The sequence below is a fragment of the Symphalangus syndactylus genome, chromosome 14, assembly GCF_028878055.3.
Source record: "Symphalangus syndactylus isolate Jambi chromosome 14, NHGRI_mSymSyn1-v2.1_pri, whole genome shotgun sequence".
Lineage (NCBI taxonomy): Eukaryota > Metazoa > Chordata > Mammalia > Primates > Hylobatidae > Symphalangus > Symphalangus syndactylus.
Window position 1 is genome coordinate 40,903,357 of NC_072436.2, and position 18,499 is coordinate 40,921,855.

At 43.0% G+C, this 18,499-nt stretch overlaps 1 protein-coding gene across 1 annotated transcript in view; it reads right to left on the minus strand.

Moving 5' to 3' along the window:
• Positions 1–1,138: 1,138 nt before the first annotated feature.
• TTL (tubulin tyrosine ligase) overlaps positions 1,139–18,499 on the minus strand; it is a 43,128-nt gene continuing 25,767 nt past the window's right edge. Inside the window, exons 6-7 of the mRNA XM_055243113.2 lie at positions 12,392–12,535; positions 1,139–5,132 (exon numbers count right to left, since the gene is read on the minus strand). Coding sequence (XP_055099088.1) covers positions 5,018–5,132; positions 12,392–12,535 — 259 coding nt within the window. The 3' untranslated portion in view covers positions 1,139–5,017. The remainder of the gene's footprint in view (positions 5,133–12,391; positions 12,536–18,499) is intronic.

Below are 18,499 nucleotides of genomic sequence, written 5' to 3' on the forward strand. Positions count from 1 at the left end.
TCCTTTGCCTTTAGGGACTGCTATGGTTTGAATGTGTTCCCCAGAGTAAATGTGTTGGAAACTTAATCTGTACTGCAATAGTGTTGAGAGGTGGGACCTGTAAGAGGTTAGGTCACGAGAGCTCTACCCTCATGAATAAATTAATGATGTTATCCCAGGAGTGGGTTATCACAGGAATGGATTGCTACTTAAAGGGTGAGTTAGACTCCCTTCCTCTCTTGCCATGTGATGCCTTCTGCCATGCTATGAGGCAGCAAGAAGGCCCTCACCAGATATAGCCCCTTGATATTGGACTTCTCATCCTCCAGAACCGTGAGCCGAATATACTTCTCTGTAACATTCTGTTATGGCAATACAAAATAGACTAAGATATGGAGGGATGCTTTGGGGAAAACACTTTTAAAATATGAGCTATGGGAGAACTTAAGGTTAAGGAGGAGGTGTAGTTACTGACAGCAAGTGGGACCAGTCTTTAAGAGAAGTCCTCCAGAGGCTTTGGACCTGTCCACTCTCAGGCTCCGAAGTAGCTGCCTGCCTAGGTGCATGTATGCTTGCGCCCTGCACCCTGCCCATGCAGTCTCTGCTGAGTCCACTGGGAATGTGTCATGCTGTATGTGAAACCTGTTCGGAGTGGGGTGCCTACACCAGGGCTTCTGGCATGGAAGCCTCCTCTCTGCCAGAGGTATATTTATGAAGTGGAAGCAGCCACAGAAGGCAGGCCAGCCATACAAAGGAAAGATGTCCAAAGCATTCAGCCTTATTGCACAAGAAGTTACAAGTTATTAACAATTTGCATTAATGAAACTCTTTCTATCCACAAGACTAAGCACCTGAGGTGTGTGAGGTTTATAGGTATTTAAAAACCTGGCCTTGGTGAAATGTTTTGCAAGAACTTGATACACAAGACACGTAAGAAACGATGGGCTGGGACTTTCGCAGCTGAAAGTCTAAGTGCTTCACTGAGCAGCTCATCAGTTTTGAAGGACAATCTGTTGGCTTATGTATCGGGTAATATCCTGGGGTCAGCAAATTACTGCCACATCTGGCCTGCTTTTATATGGCCTATGAGCTAAGAATAGTTTTTGTATTTTTTAGGTGTTGGATAAAAAGACAAAAAGTATGCAACAAAGGCCCTACATGGTTTGCAAAGCCTAGCAGATTTATTATCCGGCCTTTTACAGAAAGTCTGTCTACCCCTGAGTAACAGCATCATCGATTTGTATTTACTTTATTATTTATTTACTTTTGAGACAGAGTCTCGCTCTGTTGCTCAGGCTAGAGTACAGTGGTGTGAACATGGTTCACTGCAGCCTCACACCTCAGCCTCAAGCGATCCTCCCACCTCAGCCACCACCATGCGCCACCACGCCCGGCTAATTATACGGTGAATTTAAATGACCAGTGATATCCTAGGACAGTCAATACCTACAACAAGAAGCAAAGAGCACAAAAACACTTGAAATATCATTACTTTAGTGTTCCAGGCATTTTAAATACTCATACAATTGCCTTATTTCAGCAGTCATTTCCTCTCCAGTACAGATTTTGTGTCCAGAACCAGAGCCATGTACGTCACTTAATTTTCTCTACAGCACCCGCATGCTACACAGGACCCACTCTGGTGCACGTGTCTTTGCTAGTAGAGCCTCTCACCACACCTGCAAGAGGGCTGGACCTCCCCTTGCTTGACGTAGCCTCCACTGTGAATGAAAACACACTTAGTAGCTTCGATCCCAGTACATTTCCAGCACTCCCAGGTGTTCCATGTATGTGGCAATCATCCCGCAGAGCTAGTGACACATCATGTCAGCTGGTACCTATGTCAGCACCTGCTCCACTATACCATACAGATGCTGAGGCACTTAAATGTTCTTGGTAAAATGGAGTTCATAATTGCCATAGGAGTTGAGTTTTGGGGAAAGGGACTTTCTCTCAATAATTAATACCCTTAATACATATTTAGCAGATTTATAATTTCATGTCTGTCTACATTTGTTGTCAAAGCTTCATAAACTACTTACGTAAATGAAAGCATGTTCGAGTTTCCAAATGCTGCTATGACAAGCAAACAGAGAAACTGCTTAGACAACACCTGCTTGTGCCATAAACACATATGGCAACATCTGGTCATTCTTAAAGAAATGCTTGTGTTTCCAAAAAGAATTTTTTTTTAAGTCATAAGCCTTATGCAATTCTTCCAAGGTAATAATGTGTTTGTCTTTCCTTCTCAAGCATGGTTCAAGGCATCTCAAGGCATATTGCTGTCTGAGGTTCTGATTTAACTGGCTGGGGGGAGAGGAGAAGAGTGGGCACTAACATTTTTTAAAAGCTTCACAAGTCATTCCAGCATGTAGTCAGTGTTGAGAACCTTGGTACTAAAGACTCTTGTGTCTTCCTACTGTCACTTGTCCTCACCAAAAGCCCTTGAGGTAGTCCCTGGGTCAGGCAATGATCTCTTTCATGGGATAAGAAACTAAGGCACAGAGAGGTTAACAGGCTCCTCTGATACTGTGCAGTCAAATGACAGAACCATGATTGCAACTGACATTTCCAAATAAACCACGACTCCTCCCCCAGCAACGGGCAGCACTTACCTGGACCAAAAGTATGAAGCCTAACTGGGAGCCAGGCATGACCTTCTTTGTCAAGGACATCATGGTAGGGAAAGGAACAGTTCTGAACCAATCATTCCACATGAACAGAAATAAATACATAAAGCCAGGCTTGGTGGTGTGCACCTGTAGTCTCAGCTACTCAGGAGGCTGAGACGGGAGGATCGCTCAAGTCCAGAAATTCAAGGCTGCAGTGTGCTATGATTACAACTGCGAATAGCCACTGCAATCCAGCCTGGGCAACATAGTGAGACCACGTCTCTGTAAAAAATATCAAATTTTAAAAATTTAAAAAATATTTTAAAAAAAGAAATAAGTGCCTAAGATACTTATTGGAAGCCACATGAGGAATGAGGCATAATTTTTTCTTTTCGTAAAAGTCTTACTTCCCTCTTACATATGCCATTGAGTCAGGTTTCTCAGAAAATCCATCAAGATTCACAGACTTCCTGACATCTGAATTCTTAGCTCTGTTACTGTGAGGGCTAGAAAACTCGTGAATGTCTCTGTAATTTGGGTCCAAAAGATAATTACAAACCTGTGTTAGCATGTGACAGCAATACAAAAATGCCCATGCCTTCCCTGTCACCCGCCCACCTAGACTTGCCAGGGACCCAGAACCCTACACGTTCTAACTAGGTATACATCTTCCCAGGATCCGATCAGATCTCATTCCCTTCTCAGAATTTCCCAAACACCAACCCATCGGCTGCATTGGGCCTCAAGGATTAATGATTACAACTGACTGTTTTATTTTGCTCTACAGGCAAACTTTTAAATCTGTATTCTGGGTAACCCCCAGGATGTTTATTTTGTAATTCCAAATTTCCATGAGAGCCAATTCACCTGAGACCTTCTCCACTTCACCCCAAGGTAACACCCTCACATACTATCAACTATTGCTGCACCTAAGAAATAATTTCTATCATTATTGCCTTTTTCATTGTAAGTTCTCACATCTCATCATGTTCAAGGAGGCATTGATTTTATCCTCTTTTGTAAAAGTCTCACCTGACTGCAGAAATGTTTTCTTGAGCCAAGTAGAAATGAGGAATGGAGCACACATAGGCATGAAGAAAGAACATAGCACGTTCTGGTGGGGAGGGCAGTTTTCAATGGGTTGCTGTGATTTCCAGGACACTCTAGGAAGGGCCTGTTTACTCAGCTTACACTGAACACAAATGATATCTTGTTCTCCTACTGCTAGTGATGTGGCCTCCTTAAAAGCCTATAAAGTATTAGTTAATCCAGTAAGTGGAAGCCACTTCTAACAGTACACATTTGTTGAGATTTACAAGATGCTGTGTGGAGCTGAAACCACTTCTTTCCCATTTTAGAAGACTTTCCCATTCAGGCAGGACATATACTCACCTGATACCTACAGGCACAGGAACTCGAATCCTTTCTGGAAGGAAACCTGTCCCTCTAGCTACTGCAGAAAATGCTTGGGGCATAAAAAGAACAAAAAGGGGGAAAGCAGCCTTTGTCTGGGGCAGGGCCACTTGGGGAGTGGAATTTTACTGACTCCTGATCCTCAGAGAGGTTTTTACAAACATTTAAAAAAAAAAAGTCAAAAAAAAAAAAAAGGGAACTGGGCAAAGCTACATTTAGAATTTTGATTAAAGCAAAGAAAATTGAGAAAATTGAATCATCATATTTTCAAAGACCTACCATATTCAACCTATTAAGCAAAGCAATATGTCATGTTTTTTTCTCTCTCATGCTTATTTGATGATTACAGGTTCAGGGCAGACTTGCCACTTTGTTTCTAAAACATGCAGAGAGCAGACTTAGAGCAGCATATGCTTTTTTGGGGCCCAACTCGCACAAACCCTGACAGGTGACTGACCAAACACCATCAGGAAGGTGATGAGGGAAACCACCTTCGCTGAGAGGCCAGTGCACAGCACAAAACTAAGGACTGTTGGTGCATGCTTGTCCAGAGCTTAGTGTGGCAGAGTGTTACCGAAGGGATGGGCAGGGAACACACAGGCAACCTCCAATATGCTCTCACGTCCAATCCACAGTCCAGAGCAGTGGGGCTGCAGCCGGGCATGGAGCTAAGGCACTAGGGCTGCAGTGGGTGGGAGGCACCGACCAGAGGTCCCAGTGCCTTGCTGTTTCCGGGGAGAGGGGAAGGAGCTCTGCTCACAAAGCTGCCTTTGTGTACCAAAGTTGTTTTCAAAAGTCTCAACAGCATTGCCCAGAGCTCCACATGGTAAGTCCCCTGAGCAACCCACTCTTCGGGAGCTGCCTCCTCTGCTCACGTGCCTTCTTTCATCTCATCTTTGCGAGTTGCCTTTCTTTCCCCTGCTGTGGGCTGGATAAAGAGCAATCCAGTCATTTCACCGTTCCCTGGAGCAGGACCCCATGCTTTTTCCAAGGCAGCAGGGAGTGCCCCTCCGTCACAGCTTGATGAAGGCAGCTGGCTGGGTCTGAGGTTGCTCCACATCTGGAGGTGGGAAGACACTGGAAATGGCTATGTCCACGATGCCCTGGCATAGTTCTGCATAGAGCTTCCTGAAATGTGTTTTAAAAAATATCATTGAGGATGTTCATCAAAGTACAAGCAAAAAAAATAAATGTTTTTTGTTTTTCAGACAGGGTTTTGCTCTGTCTCCCAAGTTGGCGTGCAGTGGTGCGATCATGGTACATACACTGCAGCCTCAAATTCCTGGGCTCAAGGGATCCTCCCACCTTAGCCTCCCAAGTAGCTGGCACTCTAGGTGTGCACCACCATGCCCAGCTAATTTTTAAATTTTTTGTAGAGACAGGGTCTTGCTATGTTGCCCATGCTGCTCTTGAACTCCTGAGCTCAAGCAACCCTCTCGCCTCAGCCTCCTAAAGTGCTGAGATTACAGGCATGAGCCACCGTGCCTGGCAGTTTTTCTTGTTTTTGTTTTTTACCAAGATCTGCCCTAGAAATTCTATTTCATGACCACATTTCTAAAACTGGTTGCCACTCAGCCAGAGAGAAAGGTCGGGTTACCCACAAAGGGAAGCCCATCAGACTAACAGCAGATCTCTCGGCAGAAACTCTACAAGCCAGAAGAGAGTGGGGGCCAATATTCAACATTCTTAAAGAAAAGAATTTTCAACCCAGAATTTCATATCCAGCCAAACTAAGCTTCAAAAGTGAAGGAGAAATAAAATCCTTTACAGACAAGAAAATGCTGAGTGATATTGTCACCACCAGGCCTGCCCTAAAAGAGCTCCTGAAGGAAGCACTAAACATGGAAAGGAACAACCGGTATCAGCCACTGCAAAATCATGCCAAACTGTAAAGACTATCAATGCTAGGAAGAAACTGCATCAACTACCGGGCAAAATAACCAGCTAACATCATAATGACAGGATCAAATTCACATATAACAATATTAACCTTAAGTGTAAATGGGCTAAATGCTCCAATTAAAAGACACAGACTGGCAAATTGGATAAACAGTCAAGACCCATCAGTGTGCTCTATTCAGGAGATCCATCTCACATGCAGAGACACACATAGGCTCAAAATAAAGGGATGGAAGATCTACCAAGCAAATGGAAAACAAAAAAGGCAGGGGTTGCAATCCTAGTTTCTGATAAAACAGACTTTAAATCAACAAAGATCAAAAGAGACAAAGAAGGCCATTACATAATGATAAAGGGATCAATTCAACAAGAAGAGCTAACTATCCTAAATATATATGCACCCAACACAGGAGCACCCAGATTCATAAAGCAAGTCCTTAGAGACTTACAAAGAGGCTTAGACTCCCACACAATAATAATGGCAGACTTTAACACCCCACTGTCAACATTAGACAGATCAATGAGACAAAAAGTTAACAAGGATATCCAGGAATTGAACTCAGCTCTGCACCAAGCGGACCTAATAGACATCTACAGAATTCTCCACCCCAAATCAACAGAATATACATTCTTCTCAGCACCACATATTGCACTTATTCCAAAATTGACCACATAATTGGAAGTAAATTGACCACATAATTGGAAGTAAAGCACTCCTCAGCAAATGTGAAAGAACAGAAATTATAACAAACTGTCTCCCAGACCACAGTGCAATCAAACTAGAACTCACGATTCAGAAACTCACTCAAAATCGCTCAACTACATGGAAACTGAACAACCTGCTCCTGAATGACTACTAGGTACATAACGAAATGAAGGCACAAATAAACATGTTCTTTGAAACCAATGAGAACAAAGACACAACATACCAGAATCTCTGGGACACATTTAAAGCAGTGTGTAGACAGAAATTTATAGCACTAAATGCCCACAAGAGAAAGCAGGAAAGATCTAAAATCGACACCCTAACATCACAATTAAAAGAACTAGAGAAGCAAGAGCAAACACATTCAAAAGCTAGCAGAAGGCAAGAAATAACTAAGATCAGAGCAGAACTGAAGGAGATAGAGACACAAAAAACCCTTCAAAAAATCAATGAATCCAGGAGCTGATTTTCTGAGAAGATCAACAAAATTGATAGACCGCTAGCAAGACTAATAAAGAAGAAAAGAGAGAAGAATCAAACAGATGCAATAAAAAATGATAAAGGGGATATCACCACTGATCCCACAGAAATACAAACTACCATCAGAGAATACTATAAACACCTCTACACAAATAAACTAGAAAATCTAGAAGAAATGGATAAATTCCTGGACACATACACCCTCCCGAGACTAAACCAGGAAGAAGTTGAATCCCTGAATAGACCAATAACTGGCTCCGAAATTGAGGAAATAATTAATAGCCTACCAACCAAAAAAAGTCCAGGACCAGATGGATTCACAGCCGAATTCTACCAGAGGTACAAAGAGGAGCTGGTACCATTCCTTCTGAAACTATTTCAATCAATAGAAAAAGAGGGACTCCTCCCTAACTCATTTTATGAGGCCAGCATCATCCTGACACCAAAGCCTGGCAGAGGCACAACAAAAAAAGAGAATTTTAGACCAATATCCCTGATGAACATCAATGCAAAAATCCTCAATAAAATACTGGCAAACCAAATCCAGCAGCACATCAAAAAGCTTATACACCATGATCAAGTGGGCTTCATCCCTGGGATGCAAGGCTGGTTCAACATATGCAAATCAATAAATGTAATCCAGCATATAAACAGAACCAAAGACAAAAACCACGATTATCCCAATAGATGCAGAAAAGGCCTTTGACAAAATTCAACAACGCTTCATGCTAAAAACTCTCAATAAACTAGGTATTGATGGGACATATCTCAAAATAATAAGAGCTATTTATGACAAACCCACAGCCAATTATCATACTGAATGGGCAAAAACTGGAAGCATTCCCTTGGAAAACTGGCACAAGACAGGGATGCCCTCTCTCACCACTCCTATTCAACACAGTGTTGGAAGTTCTGGCCAGGGCAATCAGGCAGGAGAAAGAAATAAAGGGTATTCAATTGGGAAAAGAGGAAGTCAAATTTTCCCTGTTTGCTGATGACATGATTGTATATTTAGAAAACCCCATCGTCTCAGCCCAAAATCTCCTTAAGCTGATAAGCAACTTCAGCAAAGTCTCAGGATACAAAATCGATGTGCAAAAATCACAAGCATTCCTATACACCAATAACAGAAAAACAGAGAGCCAAATCATGAGTGAACTCCCATTCACAATTGCTTCAAAGAGAATAAAATACCTAGGAATCCAACTTTCAAGGGATGTAAAGGACCTCTTCAAGGAGAACTACAAACCACTGCTCAACGAAATAAAAGAGGACACAAACAAATGGAAGAACATTCCATGCTCATGGATAGGAAGAATCAATGTTGTGAAAATGGCCATACTGCCCAAGGTAATTTATAGATTCAAAGCCATCCCCATCAAGCTACCAATGACTTTCTTCACAGAATTTGGAAAAACTACTTTAAAGTTCATATGGAACCAAAAAAGAGCCCACATTGCCAAGACAATCCTCAGCCAAAAGAACAAAGCTGGAGGCATCACACTCCCTGACTTCAAACTATACTACAAGGCTACAGTAACCAAAACAGCATGGTACTAGTACCAAAACAGAGAAATAGACCAGTGGAACAGAACAGAGCCCTCAGAAATAATACCACACATCTACAACCATCTGATCTTTGACAAACCTGACAAAAACAAGAAATGGGGAAAGGATCCCCTATTTAATAAAAGGTGCTGGGAAAAACTGGCTAGCCATACACAGAAAGCTGAAACTGGATCCCTTCCTTACACCTTATACAAAAATTAATTCAAGATGGATTAACGACTTAAATGTTAGACCTAAAACCATAAAAACCCTAGAAGAAAACCTAGGCAATACCATTCAGGACATAGGCATGGGCAAGGACTTCATGTCTAAAACACCAAAAGCAATGGCAACAAAAGCCAAAATTGACCAATGGGATCTAATTAAACTAAAGAGCTTCTGCACAGCAAAAGAAACTACCATCAGTGAACAGGCAACCTACAGAATGGGAGAAAATTTTTACAATCTACCCATCTGACAAAGGGCTGATATCCAGAATCTAGGAAGAACTTAAACAAATTTACAAGAAAATATCAAACAACCTCATCAAAAAGTGGGCAAAAGATATGAACAGACACTTCTCAAAAGAAGACATTTATGCAGCCAAAAGACACATGAAAAAAATGCTCTTCACTGGCCATGAGAGAAATGCAAATCAAAACCACAATGAGATACTATCTCATACCAGTTAGAATGGTGATCATTAAAAAGCCAGGAAACAGCAGGTGCTGGAGAGGATGTGGAGAAATAGGAACACTTTTACACTGTTGGTGGGACTGTGAACTAGTTCAACCATTGTGGAAGACAGTGTGGCGATTCCTCAGTGATCTAGAACTAGAAATACCATTTGACCCAGCCATCCCATTACTGGGTATATACCCAAAGGATTATAAATCATGCTGCTATAAAGACACATGCACATGTATGTTTACTGCAGCACTATTCACAATAGCAAAGACTTGGAACCAACCCAAATGTCCATCAATCATAGACTGGATTAAGAAAATGTGGCACATATGTATATCGTGGAATACTATGCAGCCATAAAAAAGGAAGAGTTCATGGCCTTTGTAGGGACATGGATGAAGCTGGAAACCATCATTCTGAGCAAACTATCACAAGGACAGAAAACCAAACACTGCATGTTCTCACTCATAGGTGAGAATTGAACAATGAGAACACTTGGACGCAGGATGGGGAACATCACACACCAGTTCATATGGAACCAAAAAAGAGCCTGCATTGCCAAGACAATCCTAAGCCAAAAGAACAAAGCTGGAGGCATCACACTTCCTGACTTCAAACTATACTACAAGGCTACAGTAACCAAAACAGCATGGTACTAGTACCAAAACAGAGAAATAGACCAACCTAAACCAAGACCCAGGGATGAATAGAAGGAAGCTAGAGGTAGAACCCACAGGGCCCTGATGGGCAGGACTTGAGGGGAAGGGAAGGCAGAGGCAGGATCACTGTCAGGTTCAAGCTTAGTCTCTGGGGGGAGTAGGGGGTGGTGACCGACCGAGATGGGTAAGTCTGGGAGGTAGACAGGGGGACATTCTGGCAGGGAAGGCAGGTGCAGATACTAGTCTGCATCTCTGGGCTGTGATGTAATTTGGTAATTTCAAAATCATGAAGTTGGATGAGATCACATACACAGAGAGGAGACAAACACCCAGGCCTAAGACCAGAGGCACTGGGTGAAGAAGACGGAGCCCAGCTTGCCCACACCTCCCCAGGCAAGCCTGCCCAGCACCACGTGCCCAGCCGCGACAGGAGAGCAGCTCAGCGAGTGCTGTCGGTTGCCTCGAATGCTGCTGACAGGTCCAAGGGGGTGGGGACAGAAAGAGGCTGCTGGAGGTGGCAATAAGGACTTGGCTGGGGACCTGCAAAGAACAATTTCTGTGAGGCAATCAGGATGGGAGCCAGCCTGGAATGGACTAGAGCATGGATGGGAAGAGAGGAATAGAAGACAGCTTGTGCAGAAGGTGCTCTCCAGAAGCTTGGCTGTGAAGGGAACTGGAGAAGGCGTGATCATTGGAACAGGATGTGGCATCAGGGGAGGACATCTTTTTGAATAGTTGGGAAAATCTGCTGGGACTGCATATGCTGACAAGAATTATGAATCAGAGAGAGAAAAAGGTGACAACGTAAATGAGCCAGATGAGAGGACAGGAGCGGGAGGAGGGTAAGGTCTAGAGCACCATGGAGGGACAAACCCCTGATAGAAAGGACAGTGGTTGAGACTGGGCACACCACTGTCGATTTGGTGAGGGAAGGTGTGGAGCCCTGCCTTATTCCGCCCTTAGCCCATCTAACTCGCGTTCGGCCTTCAGATCTCAGTTCCAACATCACTTCCCATCGTGGGCCCTTGGCTCAGTTACGTTACCTTTCAACATCCTTTATTCTCCACTGAAGCACTTGTCCTCGTTTGTAATTGACATCTGCCTGGTCTCTGTCTGCCCACAGTCTCTCCCCACGAAGGGTGGGGCCTGTGTCTCTCTTTGCCCCCACTGCAAACTCATGGCCTCGTACAGAGCCTGGCCAGGTAGGCAGCACCTAATAAGCACTTATCGGCTGCAGAGACTGATGAACAAGATGGAATCATGCCTGTCACAACCATCGGGCAATAGCAAAGGCCTAGCTTCTAAGTAAAGAACAACTTTGGTGTGCTGACATCGTCCCTTGCAGGTACAGGACTTTCTCTTTAATATTTTGAAAAATCACTCAATTTCTTCAAGATGTAGATGGGAAGAGGATCTTCAGAAGAACCCTCAGCACAAGAGAATTGAGTCCGAGTGACTTTCCCTGACACGTAAGGCCTTCCACAGAAGGTCCTCTCTTACCTTCCTTCCTCCTTAATGACTCCATAATGCTCATGCTACAACCAGACTTCTCCCAAGAGGAGCAGAAGTTCCGGAGAGCAGGTTCTCAGGAGCTTCTGTTCCTCTGGACATCTCCCAGACCTGCAGAGCCTGGAAGAGGGTGAGAGCCCGCAGGATGCTACACCTCTTTCAGAAGACTCTCCCCACCAACCTTTGGTGCAGCTGAACCCTCTTTTCTTGCACCCCAGCTCCAGATCCACCATGTCTAAGATGCCTTCTCTGACTCCTTCCTGCCTCAGGAGCCTCTAAACTTCTGGGTCGCCACATCATAGGATCCTGCTCACTCAGCTTGTCACACAGGTCTCTCTGGCAGTAATGAGCTTTAACACTCTCATGGCATCTCCCACCCACCTGAGCACAGGCTATTTGCTTACATTTTTTACTTTTGAGACAGGGTCTCTCTCTGTCACCCAGGCTGCAATGCAGTGGTACAATCATGGCTCATTGCAGTCTCAACCTCCCGGGCTCAAGTGATCCTCCCACCTCAGCCTCCCGAGCAGCTGGGACTATAGGCACACAGCACCATGCCTGACTAATTTCTGTATTTTTTGTAGAGATGGGGTTTTGCCATGTTGCCCAGGCTGGTCTTGAACTGCTGGATTCAAACAGTCTACCTGCCTTGGCCTCCCAAAGTGCTGGGATTACAGGCATGAGTTACCACACTGGGCCTATCTGGTTACAATACACGGGGAAATGGGAAAGGAAATGACTCAGCAAAGCCCCCTGCCAAACAGAGTCCTTCCAAGGGTCTCCTATGACTGTGGCATCCTCCCTCACAGCAGTCAAAGTGTCTACACTTGTACCCACAGACTATCCCAACTGCAGAACCAACTTCCCACTTGTGAAAACACAATGACATGCAGGCTTACTGAGCACATGCAGGGGCACCGTTGACCTCAATGAGCCACACCTTCAGCTCCTCATCCACCATGAAGTCAAAGCCAAAGAGCTGGAAGCTCTGGTAAGGGAGGTGCTTGGTGCTAATGGCAGGCTCCACGCTCAGGAGGCAGTTCCTATGAGGCAGGAGGGGAAATGCTCATTAGAATGGGGAGAAGGAAGGAGAAGGAAGACATGAGGTGTGCTTGAAATATTTTATATGAGATGAATACAAATATTAGCTTTGACTTAATTCTCTCTTTTCCTTTTTTTTTTTTTTTTTGAGACGGAGTTTTGCTCTTGTTGCCCAGGCTGGAGTGCAATGGTGTGATCTCAGCTCATGGCAACCTCCGCCTCCTGGGTTCAAGCGATTCTCCTGCTTCAGCCTCCCGAGCAGCTGGGATTACAGGCATGCGCCACCACACCCAGCTAATTTTGTATTTTCAGTAGAAACAGGGTTTCTCCATGTTGGTCAGGCTGGTCTCGAACTCCCCGACCTCAGGTGATCCACCCGCCTCGGCCTCCCAAAGTGCTGGGATTACAGGTGCGAGCCACCGTGCCTGGCCTAATTCTCTCTTTTCAACTTATTACCATTAGGTTATTCAAGAGAATGTTACTTAGCAAGCATTTGTTAGAAAACTCTGCAACCACTCATGTTCTTCCAGGCAAAAGCCACTTTCCCATGTCTCAAGAAGCAGTAGAGTGCTGAGTCATTGTGGCCTCTATAAATGAAGATTCCTCCAACAGCTGGGCTGCTGCCATGTTTGTTTATAACAAATAAAACATTTCCATGTATTTTTGCCATGTAAAGAATGGACTGCCCTTTGGTGAAGGGCAGGATTTGCAAAAAAAAAAAAAAAAAAAAAAATGTTGACCTCATGATCTCACTACTTCTAGTTCTAATGGCAAATTATTGCTAATTAAAAGATTTAAGAGCTATACATGTTGAAACTAAATGTTGAAACGTAGAAGTATTATTACCAACAATGAATGGAAAAATGGCAGGATTTTAGTGACACAGAAAAAAAGTTGAAAGTGAATCTCGGAAATACAATGAACAAGTACATGAGGTCCCAGGTCAGACCAAAATCTTGGACAAGTGATTGTTCAATGAGATAATTACATAAGGAACTTGTCATAACTCCTGGCACCTAGGAAGCATTTAATAAATGTTACTGTTACGAACAATTTTTCATCATATTTCATTATGATAACCATATATCTATTATTTAGGAATAATAAATACCTCTTATCTACAACTATCTCAGAAAACCTATACCATTTCTGTTTTATAAAGATCTTCCCTGATTTTTCACCCAACTGAATGCTGAGGCAAAATAGTTCTCTCAGTAAATAAAATGTGCTACAATGACTCTGGGGTACCAGAGATAACTGTCCTTCTACACAGCTGTGTATTTGGAAGGAAAAAGATACAGGGACCAGCCGGGCGCGGTGGCTCATGCCTATAATCCTACCACTTTGGGAGGCTGAGGCGGGTGGATCACCTGAGGTCAGGAGTTCGAGAGCAGCCTGACCAACATGGCAAAACCCTATCTCTATTAAAATTACAAAAATTAGCCAGGCATGGTGGCGGGTGCCTATAATCCCAGATACTCCAGACGCTGAGGCAGGAGAATCACTTGAACTCAGCGGGCAGAGGTTACAGTGAGCTGAGACTGTGCAACTTCACTCCAGCCTGGGTGAAAGAGCAAAACTCCGTTTCAAAAAAAAAAAAAAAAAAGAAAGAAAAAGACACAGGGAACTGTCATCCATGTGACCAACTCTAAGACATAGCTCTAGATGCAGGTTTTGACTCATGACTTTAATAAAGAACTGAGGCCTTTGTGAACTTGAAGCCAATGTCAATCCTCCTCCCTCGGGCCCCCACAAACTTCAATCTCCTTTTCTTTTTTCCTAAAAAGAAAAATATTTTAATAGATACGTTTAAACCTTTAAAAACTATTTTGGTTTAAGTGGTTCTTTTAAGATGAGTCATTTAAAAACTAATTATAATAAAAATTTCTTCTCCCATTCATATTCAACCTGCATTGACAAGCACACATCACATTAAAAAAAAAAATCCCTGTTCTACACAAGAATATCCTTAACTTTTGCTTTAATTAAAATATTCTTGGCTGGGCGAGGTGGCTTACACCTGTAATCCCAGCATATTGGGAGGCCAAGGCAGGTGGATCACTTGAGTTCAGGAGTTTGAGACCAGCCTGGCCAACATGGTGAAACCCTGGCTCTCTACTTAAAAAAAAATAAAAAGATTAGTTGGCCATGGTGGCGCATGCCTGTAATCCCAGCAACCCAGCAACTCAGGAGGCTGAGGCAGGAGAATCACTTGAACATGGGAGGTGGAGGTTGCAGTGAGCCAAGGCTGCAGTGAGCCCAGATCATGCCATTGCACTCCAGCCTGGGAAACAGAGCGAGACCCTATCTCCAAAAAAAAAGCAGGAGAAAAGGTCTCACTCTGTCACCCAGGCTGGAGTGCAGGGGCCCAATCATGGCTCACTGCAGTCAGTCTTGACCTCCCCAAGCTCAAGCAATCCTCCCAATTCAGGCTTCTAAGTAGCTGGGACTATAAGCACGCACCACCATACCCTGCTAATTTTTTTTGTATCTTTTAGAGACAGTGTTTCACCATGTTGCCCAGGCTGGTCTTGAACTCCTGGGCTCAAGTGATCTGCCTGCCTCAGCCTCCCAAAGTGCTGGGATTACAGGCATGAGCCACCGTACTTAGCCTGTTTTAATTAGAATATTCTTAAAAATATTATAATTAAGGAAGATTTAAAAGTTTAACAGATGCTCATGGTAAAAAAGAGAAAAAAATACTAAAATATAAAATGGGGGCCTGGAGCAGTGGCTCATGCCTGTAATCCCAGCACTTTGGGAGACTGAGGCAGGCAGATCACTTGAGGTCAGGAGTTCAAAACCAGCCTGGCCAACATGGTGAAACCTTGTCTCTACTAAAAATACAAAAAATTAGCATTGAGTGATGGCACGTGCCTGTAATCCCAGGTAGTCGGGAGGCTAAGGCAGGAGAATCGCTCAAACCCGGGAAGCAGAGGTTGCAATGAGATGAGATCACGCCACTGCACTTCAGCCTCGGTGATAGACCAAGACTCTGTCTCAAAAAAAATAAGATAAAATAAAATTGAAAGAAGTATTACATTCCAACATAAAGAAAAAACTAAGAATCAGAAGCAAATCAAAACTAATTTTTTTTTTTTTTTTTTGCTGAAAGCTCAAGATTAATAATTCACTTTAAAGGATTTTTATCCATCATCAGAGACTTCTACAGTGCATCTTTTTTTGGCTGGAGTGGGAAGTTAGGGGGAGGCTAGCTGGAAAGAAAGAAAACCTGAGAGCTGCTGGGAGCATTTATAGCACCACAGCAGCAACACTCTGAACAGCACTGAACAATGCGGAGAGGATGCTGCAAACTTCCAATAAAGCTTTTGCCTAAAACAGGAATTCTTTTTCCAGCATACTTGATTTATCTGGTGTCAGAATTCCAACCACCTATACTCCCTGAAGAAATGGGACTCCAAGCCCTGTAATTATTCTACTTGGCTCAATGTGAGAATTCAGTAAGGTAAAAGTCTCAGTCATTGTGACAGGGTAGCATTGACATGGTGGATGGTAGAACATTGGGACAGAATGGAGATCCTAGGAACAGACCCTCGCATAAACGGCCACCTGATTGACTGATTGATTGATTTCTGAGATGGAATCTTGCTCTGCTGCCCAGGCTGGAGTGCAGTGATGCGATCTTGGCTCACTGCAACCTCCACCTCCCAGGTTCAAGCGATTCTCCTGCCTCAGCCTCCCAAGTAGCTGGGATTACAGGTGCATGCCACCATGCCTGGCTAATTTTTTTTATTTTTAGTAGAGACAGGGTTTCACCATGTTGGCCAGGCTGGTCTTGAACTCCTGACCTTGTGATCCACCCGCCTTGGTCTCCCAAAGTGCTGGGATTACAGGTGTGAGCCACTGTGCCCAGCCAGCCACCTGATTTGTAACAAAGACACACCACAATGCAGTGGGGAAAGGACAAGTGGCCCTGGGTCAATGGGATATCCTGTGGAAAGACATGAAACTTGATACATAACAACTTCAGATAGATTATAAGTCTAAAATATAAGAGATAAAACCCAGATGTCTACCGACTACAGAAGGAATAAACTGAAATATTTACACAATGGAATATTACACAGTAATAAAAAGGATAAACTACTGTTATGTGCAAGAATATGGATGAATGCCACAGATATAACGCTGGAAAAAGCTGAACATAAAACAAGAAATATGGTATAATTCCATTTACATAAAGTTGAAGAACAAGCAAAATGAATCAAAGGTGATAAAAGTCAGAAAAGTGGCTGTCTTTGGCAGGGAATATATTCATTCATTCATTCATTCATTCATTCATTTAGAGATGGAGTCTTGCTGTGTCGCCCAGGCTGGAGTGCAGTGGTGTGATCTTGGCTCACTGCAAACTCCACTTCCTGGGTTCACACCATTCTCCTGCCTCAGCCTCCCGAGTAGCTGGGACTACAGGTGCCCATTTCTTAGTAGAGACGGGGTTTCACCATGTTGGCCAGGATGGTCTCGATCTCCTGACCTTGTGATCTGCCTGCTTCGGCCTCCCAAAGTGCTGGGATTACAGGCGTGAGCCCCTGCACTCGGCCTGGCAGGGAATACATATTTTGAGGGAGTGAACATCCCAGAAGCAGTCTTCTGGGATGCTGTAAATGTTTTATATTTTTATGTATATCACAGTTAGGTGAGTACATGCATAACTGAAAACTCACCAAACTGTACACTTTGTGCATGTTACACCTCATTTAAAAAATCTTTACTAGACTTAGTAAACTGTAGTAAATGAATACTAATGCTAAAAAACTACTTCCAGGCATATTTAGAAATAAGACCAAGAGAAAAAGGAGACAATAAAAAGTCAGAAGTTGGCAAACTTTTTCTATAAAGGGCCAGACAGTAAATATTTTAGGTTTTACAGGGTATGTACCACCTCTGTTGCATATTCTCATTTTTATAATCTTTAATATATAAAAAACATTCTTTGCCTACAGACCTTACAAAAATAAGCTATAGGCCATATGCAGCCCATACACAGGCATACTCTGGATTACTCTGCCATGGGTAATCTAGATTTTGGAGTTATCAGATAAGGATGTTAAAGAATTGCCATTATCTTCAAGGAAATATGAGGCAAGTGGGAGAATTTCATAAGACAACTATAATATGAAAAAAGAAACAAATGGAAATTTCAGAACTAAAAAGCACACTAACTAAAATCAAGAACTCAATAGGTGAGTTTAACAGCAGCTTTTAAAAGCTTTTACCTTGTAAAAATTGTTAATAGGTTTTAATAGATAAAGAAAGGATCAGCAAACAAAGATGTCAGAAGAAAAGAATGAGTACAACCATGGAGAGATAAAATGATACACAAATGCCATAAAAGTGTGAGAACAGTGAAAAGCATTAACAATCATGTAATTAGAGACCTAGAAGAAGAGGAGAATGGAGCAAAAGACACAACTGAAAGTATAATGTCCATGAATATTCCAAAACTGGTAAAAGATATCAAGCCACAGTGCAAGAAGCACTATGAACCCAAATGCAGGAATATGTACAAAGAAAACTACACACATCTCATAGTAAAATTTATAAAAACCAATGTAAAGGAATCTCAAAAATAGAGAAAAGATACATTAAGAGCAATACTAAGATTTCACCTGACTTCTCAGCAGAAAAGATGGAAGCCAGAATACAATGGTATGCAACCTTCAGAGTGGGAAAAGAAATTAACTGCTTATCTAGAAATCTATTTCCAGAGCAAATGTCCTTAAAGACAAAATATATTTTCAGACAAATAATAACTAATTTATCACAGCAGACTTTACTTAAAAACTACTAAAAATTAGTTTTTTTTTTGAAACAGAGTCTCGCTCTGTCACCCAGGCTGGAGTGCGGCAGCACAATCTTGGCTCACTGCAACCTCCACCCCCCAGGTTCAAGCGATTCTCCCATCTCAGCCTCCCGAGTAGCTGGGACCACAGGTGTGCACCACC